The sequence below is a fragment of the Pagrus pagrus genome, assembly GCF_965226575.1.
Source record: "Pagrus pagrus genome assembly, chromosome: 10".
Lineage (NCBI taxonomy): Eukaryota > Metazoa > Chordata > Actinopteri > Spariformes > Sparidae > Pagrus > Pagrus pagrus.
Window position 1 is genome coordinate 29993217 of NC_140194.1, and position 8529 is coordinate 30001745.

The window sequence follows — 8529 nt, forward strand, 5'->3', positions numbered from 1 at the left end:
AAACAAACTTTTCTCAAAGGACAACACAATTTCATACTTTGTTTATGTTGGCAGGACAGAAGCAGCTAACTTTCTGGGGACCTTATTCCCCTCGAGTATGTTTTGTTTATATGGAAATATATCATACAACTATTTCGAGTTTAGAGTTTGAGTAATTTCCATAACCACATACTGCACCTTTAACTGTGCGTATTTTACACACAGGATGAGTGGTGCTGATCCTGTTACTGTATACAGCCGTTATCAACTTTTATTGAACAGCTTCTGCCCGCTGTGAGAACTGAGGACGTGTCAGTGGACCATCTGGAGAGTATTACACAAAAAACTGCAGGATTGAACCAGTAGGATATGAACCGTCTTGTTTGTTAGCTCCCACTGTCTTTCTCTCTCTCTCTTTCTCCATTCTCGTCTAGTTTTCTCTCTCAGAGCTCAAACACACAAACTCCAGAGAGGGGAAGGGTGGGAGAGAGACAGAGTAGAGTGAGTGTGAGAGAGAGAGGGGCTGGGAGTGACTGTGTGGGTGAGGTTCACTTGGATCCAAATCCACTGGAGCAACAACTGGTTAGAGGCACATGCAAGAAGGTTCTGGAGCAACAACTCTAACAGGACTGAAACAACTTACTGAGAGCAGCAGGAGGAGACAAGAATATTCAGCCATTTAAAGACAGTCAAGGGTTACTTTAAACACTTAGAGGCTGTTGTAAGCTGTGGCTGAAGCCATATGGACTGATCTTTTTTCCCTTATTTTCAGTGCGGAGAACTGTTTTAGTGTGTTTTAATCTGCAGGAATACAGGAAACGGTCTCATTACCTCAGACATAGTGAAGTTGTTACCGCAGCTGCAAGAGTTTCGGAGCTGAGTTGTTGACAGGAGTATAGAAATGTCAGGCAAATTGCTTCCTGTCCTCCTCCTGGCTCTCTATCTGGCTGTGGGCTCAGTGCAGAGCCAGGGTTCACCCCAGGATGCCTTTATAATCCAGTACCTGGAGAGGAGATTGGCTCAGATGGAGGTAGGTGACTGCCCGCTGCACTTCTGTTTGACATCACGTACCTGCATTCCTCAGCAGCACGACAGTATGACCTCAATCCTTGCAGCTCTTATTTACTGCTACTATTGCTTGCAATGTCACTCATACAGGTACTTTAAACTACTATCTTGTACTGCTCTGTATCAGATTTTCAACTTTTCTTGCTGTCAGACCTTAAAATGAGCAGATGAATGAATTAAAGAATAAAAAATATGGTTGGATGGTATGGTATCTATTTCCTCATACCTACAACGATTGAACAAGGCATGAAGTATAAAATGTAATTTGTGTAAAAAAAATTAAAGTTGAGCTGCTGGTGATAAAATTCATTGTAGCATGTATGATCATGTGTGTTGAATATACAATCAGCCTAATCACACAGGTCTTGCTGGGTTTAGAACAGTGGCTCTCCAACTTTTCCCTGTCAAGGACCCCGAAACTAGCACAGATTAGACCACAGAGTCACGGTGCTGCTTTTCTTTTGATTGTTTCCTGGGTTTTTTGTGATGTCTTTGCTGTTTGCACTTTGTTTCCCCTCCTGTGTTCCTGTGCTCTCTCTCAGCCTGACGTTCCCTCCACACCTGCTCTTCATCAGCCTTGTTAGCCCTGCCCTGTTCCCAGTGTTTTCCCCTGCCTCTCAGCTCCTGTCTTGTTTCTTCAGCCCCCCCCCTCACCCTCACCTGTGCATCTCCACCTCTCTCCACCTGCACCTCATCCTCTCGTCAGTTTAGCTTGTATTTAAGTCAGGATTTTTGTGCAGGCTTTGCTGAGTCTTCTGTTCTGTTTGCCTGTTCCTGCAGTTCATTTTTTTAATAAATGTTCTGGCATTGCTTCCTGCCTGCCTTCTGATGCATTTGGGTCCACCTTCTTCGCTCTCAGCGTGACACACGGAGGCCAGCAGCTCCATCCACGGACCACAATTTCATAAGATTCTGTCCCAGGGTTCTACCATCTGATAAGACTCTTGCTTTTTGATGCTTTTAAATACCAACATGGTCATACAATGTATCATTGTGTATCTTATGGATGGAATTATAATTAAAAAAATAACTCTTCCCATTTTTGCTGGGGACCCCTTGGAACCGTTCTTCTATATATTCTCGCTGAAGCACAGAATGACACTTGTTGCTGCAGGGATACCGACCCATCAGAGCAGAACAGAGCTCATGTGCAGGTGGTGGTGGTGACTAGCAGTTGAGTAAAATCATGTGGCCAGTAAACTTTGTCCATGTTGCCTGGCTCTCCTTTGGAAGTAAACCCAAAATACTCAATTTAACATTTTTGACTAGTCCTGTCGCATTTCCCCCTCGACTCACAGTCGGCATCTTTCTCAGCTCAGCTGCCTGTTGCACCAGAGTAGACTGACCTCTGGTGACGTGTGCTGTGCACTACAATACATAGCCTCGAGCGTCTCCATCTCAGTTTGATGGACAGAAGAGTGTCTGTCTTTTGACAGTAATGAAATTCATACCTTGGGGATTTCTAAATACCCTGGTGTACTGTAATACCTCATCATCATCTCAGCTGTCTGACTGATTTTTTATAATGTCTTCCTGAATTCTAAAGTGGCACAGTTTACATGTACTCTCCATAACTGTAATGTAGGCAGAATCGATGTTGGCGTTTTTATCATGTCTTGCTCTGTATCTCACCTATACGCCAGTATCAAGCCTAACAATGGTAAAAAGAAGTCCTCTGGTAGGTATTTTTTATGGTATTTTAGAGTTTGTAATTTTCTGTCAAATGATGAAAACACTGATGAACACATCCAGACCGGGGTTGTTAGCAGCCGCCAAGATTGACAGAGGCCGCTGTAGCACTGAGGTGATTCATTGAGTTTTGTGATGGACATTTACCAGCTGCATTGTGCCCTGCTGCTAAATGTGGCTGCTGTTAGCAAGTTGCAAGGAAATTATCTCGGTACTGTATTTCCCTGTCATCAAACTGGCCTCTGTCTTCTTGGAGTTGGCGACCACTTGCTCCATGGCTGGGGGCGTAACGTAAACAGCAATTAATATTTAGGTCCCTCTAACTGTTTTACAGGAAAGTGTAACTTTGCCAAAGAACAGAACAGAAACAGAACAGAGCAGGTATCTGGTCAAACCAGACCAAGTAAGACTGTGGCAGTAAAGAACCCAGAGTCTATGAATTGAGTGACTGTATAATATCAGTTTAACTTTTCTTTAGTAAGAGGCAGAACAGCAGCCATAGACAGTAACGCCAAAATGTAGTTGAACATGAGCGTAAGTATAGAAGAATTCAAGTCAGAGAACTGACTCACTATGTACTTTATACTGCAATATCTACCTTACAACATTAGCTGACGTTAAAGCCACCATTTATGCAAGGCAGCAGCAAGTTAGACCTGAGCAGCAAAATTCCTGTCTGAAATGAGAAAGGGAGCTTTTAATACCTTATGAATTTAGAAGAGGAATTTGTACTTCTTTCGAAGGGAAGGTAATCTGCTTTGATTCTGATTCAACGACACTTTTTCTCTGTGTCCATGACATCAGGAGCGTCTCAATCAGTGCGAGCAAAACACAGTGACCGTCACCCAGAAGACCTATGACCTCTCCTCTGAAATCAGAAGCTTTCTGTCCACTGTCAGTGTTCTGAGGTACACCTGTGTGAAAAATGACTGTATAACATGTATCCAAAATGGACAATACCAACAAGAATACATGAATGAAAAAGTATGTGACCAAATTAAGCAACTACAGTAATTACTCAAGGTACACAAGAACTGAGACACTAAACTGTATCGCTCCATAGATCAGATGTGAGGAGCCAGGTGGAAAGCGTGGCTGTGCGAGTTGACCGCGTGGAGAGAGAGCTGGAGTATCTTGAAAACAAGATTCCCACCCAGTCTGACATCGAGATGGAGGAGGCGCTGCTGGAACAGCAGATAAAGGCTGCAGAACAGGAGCAGCTGAAAAAGAAAGCCAAGATCAAAGTGGAGAAAGGTAGGAAGGGCGCCTGCACAAGGTACAGAGTGTGTGGGGGTGGCACTGATAATGATGACAGCCTTTACTATACCTGTCTAGTTAGATTATGTACTAGAGGAGGAGCTTGAAAGAGAGGAAAAGGGAAAAGATATTAATGGTAAATGTACATATAATACACATATTGGTCTGGACAGGAGGTTTGCTACAGTTTTTATGAATCCATTAATTGGTTGTCTTTTCTTCAACATCTTCAGACTGCAGCACAGCCCTGAGTCAAATCAAGTCTCTCAAGATTGTGAAGAGAACAGGTGACACCTCCGGTTCCTGGTTCAAGGACCCTTCTGAAGGATCAGCTAAGGTCTGTTTCTTTTTAAAGATGACAAAATTACAGCTTTAATGGGCTGTTGAGCCTGGAGGGACGGCTGTGTTTCTCTCTGGGCAGCAGACTGCGCTTATCTTCCTCTCAGTGTGAGGCCACTGATGGAAGTCACTGACCTTTTTCTAAAAACAATCAAAATTAATTGTTCGGCTGATTCACCCTGAATCACCAACGCTCTTCTACAGTTAGATTTGGATGGGAATGATTGTTGACATTGTGATTCTGTTTGTCCTAACCTTTTTACTGAAGTAGATTAAAAATCCACACTTCAGGGCCCATATAGTTCAGTGTTGTATGTTTCTCATTCATGTGAGTATCTCAGAAATATAAATAACAAAGATAGTAGATTTTCTTCGACTAAAGAATCAGTGGTTGAAGGGGCAATTTGTAAGATATGGCCAGAATCTTTGTTTAAACGTTCAGAAAATTAAGTGAATGAAAGGAAATCAACAGGATGTGAAGAAACAACAGTGCTGACATTATGTAAAAAAAGACATCTATGTACTGTGATGCAGAGATGTCTACTGAAGTTAGCATACTACCCAGCTAGCCCCGGCACATCCAGTCTTGTAATACCACTTTGTCTGCTATGTTTCATCAGCTCGTTAGCTTTTAGTTTAATAAGTAAAGAAAATAAACTCACGAAGTGACAAGAAAGTATATACTCTTTGATCTATTTTCCTTACTGAACAGAAAATATATATTCTGAATTCAAGTTTCTCTCTTTACCGACCTAGGACAAGCATATCTGCCTCGTTTACTAAAACAAACGTCATTCTTTCTTGACATAAATTAAATGAAAGTCACCAAAGTCACTAAGGAGTCATAGTTCCGGTAAGCCTGGTAAATCACCTCCATACTTTTTCCTCTGTGTCTGTCAGTCTCAGAGGTTGTGTTTAGTCCCAGTCTGGTGTCCAGCTGTGTTTCCTGGTATGTGTCTGGGCCTGTCTGAGCTGAGCCCTGTTTCCCACAGTGACTTCCCTGCTGATCTGACGTCAGCTAATAGGGCCACTTAGCTGTATGGCTAACTAAGATAACTAGTTAATGACAGCTACTGTAGTTGCTCCAGCCAAAGATAGCTACAGCAAAGAACATAACAGGCAACAGTAAGATATAGTTTTGGAGCTACCTTTACAATTCTGTCCATTTCTTACAAATTACACCTTTTAAATATCAGGCTTTTCTGTCAGTCTAAGGACTTTAATGCCTCCTTTCTGGACCTTGCTTTTCACAATGACATTCGTCAGCAAGGCTGAAATATAATGTAAGAGAGACATTATTGTATGAATACCACAGATTAAGAATAAACTTGTATTTAAACCAAGAATCACACAATCATTTTCACTCACTTCTCAACTGGTTTCAATCTTTCAGGTCTACCTGCTCAGTGGAATTCGTAACAACACACTGCTGGAGTACGTTTCTCTGCAAAGCTTCGCAGAGAGGACCACCACCCCACCAGCTACAGTGGTGCAGCTGCCGTTCCACTGGCAGGGGACAGGTCATGTGGTCTACAATGGATTCCTCTACTGCCACAAGGCAGAAACGCCCAACCAGATACTGAAGGTGTGTGACATCAGTAAAGTAATCAAAGCATAACATTTTATATGTTTATTTCCCATCAAGGCTTTTCTGAGTTGATTTGCTCTATGCTGGTGGATAAATAAAAAAAATTGAAGATTGCTTGACAACAGCTGGTGAGAGCAGTTACTGAATGCAAATTCAATGATTTCACTTCATAACAGTGTTGAAGTAGAGCTGCATTGGAACTTTTGGCTCCAGATCATTTCAGAGGAGCTTAGTCATTCTGGAGTAGATTGTCCAATTTCCTTTGCTGCTCCGTGTTAGCTGAGGTCAGTGAGCTACCAATGCCAAGAGAAACAATTCTGTTCCAGTAAACTGAGCTTGACTTTCTCAAGATATTTCAGAGCAAATGTCATTGCTGCATAGAGTTTAGTGGGGAAGAGAACAGGTTTTCAAAAAATCTAATGAAATACAGAAAAATACCTGATACTATTGAAATTTTGACCTGTTGTGCATTACTTGCTAAATATGAGCATATAGGGAGTGTCATTGTGAGCATTTTAGCTTGCTGACATTAACATATAGCTAATAGCAACACTGTGCCTACAGTACGTACAGCCTCACAGACCCATTAGCATGGCTGCAGACTCTAATCTTCATTGTACAGATCCGATCCTGTGGCCCACTGCGGCAATGTGATTGTGATTTTGGGCTTTATGAATGAAATTGATTTGATGTGATTTAGGTACAACATGTCTGACACGACCACAAAGAAACTGAACTATAATTGCAGCATTTCTAAATGTGTCTCGTTCCATCTGTTTCCATTCCATAAAGGTGGATCTGTTGAATGGTACAGTGGTGGACAGTACACTGCTTCCAGGAGCAGGTCGTCTTCCAGTCTACAGTCTGAACCCCAACACCTACCTGGACCTGGCTGTGGATGAACTCGGCCTCTGGGTCATTCACGCTGACCCTGAGTACGGAGGAAACCTGGTCATTACCAAGCTGGATAAAGGTAGAGCATACAAGCCCTATTCATTAACATAGATAGGGTAAGTAACGAAATCTGGTCTATACTGAGCCAATGTTTTTTGGGGTGTCTTCTGTTTTTCCTTCAGCAACTCTGGCAGTAGAATATACCTGGGATACTCAATGCAAAAGCCGTGATGCTGAAGGAGCCTTCCTAATATGTGGGACCCTCTATGTGGTCTACAACACACGCTATGGAGGACGCTCCACCATCCAGTGTCTGTACGACATCCATGACACCATCCACAGGTTGGATTACACACAAACCTGAGATAAAGTACAGTCTAGATACATTCTCATTAGTAACTATCCGCATGTGCATACACAGAAAAACAGTCAGAGATCAACTGAATTACAGCGTTTGGCAGACAGAATAAAAATCCAGATTCACGTGTTCCCTTTGCAGCCACATATTTCATTTATCATTTTCTCTTTTATGTCACATCCATCTGCAGTGATGAGAGTCCTGTGATGTTCTTCCCGAAGCGCTACACCAGCCACAGCAGCATCCACTACCACCCTGGGGACAAACAGCTGTACGCCTGGGACGACGGCTACCAGACGATATACAAAGTGGAGACGCGCAGAAATGTCCAAGTCCCAGCAGAATGAATGACCTACAGTGTTACGCCCTAAACAATAACCAAAAGTATGCAATAACCATCACTTATAATAGCATCAATTAGGGTTGTTGATGACTAGCTTATAATCTACTGTTGTTCAGTATAGTGATCCTTTGCTGGCAATGGATGCTGCCTTTATCGCGGTTGATCATTATGACATACAGATCACGTCCAACCAAAGGCATTTTATACATTATGTAGACTTTATACTTTGTATATTACGACAATAAAGAACATTTAAGTGTTGTACAGTATGTGTTTTCTTTAACTTGCCTTCAATGAGTGATTTAAATATTTGACAAGATAGGCTATTGTATGTCAGTGAGATGTGGCTTACAGCTGAGAATTTTCAGAAAAGTTAGCACAGTTCAACATACTTGTAGTACATGATGTTCTGGTAGCTCATTTAAACACCCTCTGGATGAGTCACACATGTTTATTTACCTGTAGCTGCACCCACATATGCACACACAGTATTTAACATTTCATATACTGACTATTCATCTGTTGCTTTACCTCAAATTTCCTTCCTCTATTTGCAGGATTCAGTTCAAGCCAACATACTGTACAATAAATCTTTATGAAGAAGATCAGCAGTACTTAGTGCTATCTGGTACAGCACTGACGGAACTGAAGCTCTTCTGCTGCATGTTACCTGTTGGTGTGCCTTCTACTAGTCTCTGACTTCTAGAAAGGTCTCAGTGAATTGTGCATTAGTGCCAGTATATGAATGTTTCATTCAATTTTGACTCTTTCTGTAAAGTTACTAACTTTATCTAATAAGGTTTTCCCACCTAGACCAAGATCTCTTCTCTCTCAGGCCTGAGAAAAAGAAACATTTAAAGTCAAATAACCACACAGCCAGCATACAACAGCCAGAAAACCAACAATCCAGTCAGCAACAGAATAGAGGCAATAGAAACCATCAGAAAGGTTATAGAAACAATAGTCAATCTTTAAAATCTGAAAGGAGATTACAATTCTAACTTGAGACCTGAT

General features: G+C 41.9%; 1 protein-coding gene across 2 annotated transcripts; it reads left to right on the forward strand.

The window, feature by feature from the left end:
- Nucleotides 1-463: 463 nt before the first annotated feature.
- olfml1 (olfactomedin-like 1) lies at nucleotides 464-7779 on the forward strand. Of its 2 annotated transcripts, none has more exons than XM_084364200.1 (8): nucleotides 464-1009; nucleotides 3541-3644; nucleotides 3800-3990; nucleotides 4227-4330; nucleotides 5726-5917; nucleotides 6713-6893; nucleotides 6997-7156; nucleotides 7363-7779. In XM_084364200.1, the coding sequence occupies exons 1-8, from the start codon at nucleotides 881-883 to the stop codon at nucleotides 7517-7519; spliced, it is 1218 nt and encodes a 405-aa protein (XP_084220326.1). In that variant the 5' UTR covers nucleotides 464-880; the 3' UTR covers nucleotides 7520-7779. The 2 variants fall into 2 exon arrangements, with proteins under 2 accessions (XP_084220326.1, XP_084220327.1); XM_084364201.1 differs by lacking the exon at nucleotides 464-1009 and adding an exon at nucleotides 1108-1137.
- The last annotated feature ends 750 nt before the right edge of the window (nucleotides 7780-8529 follow it).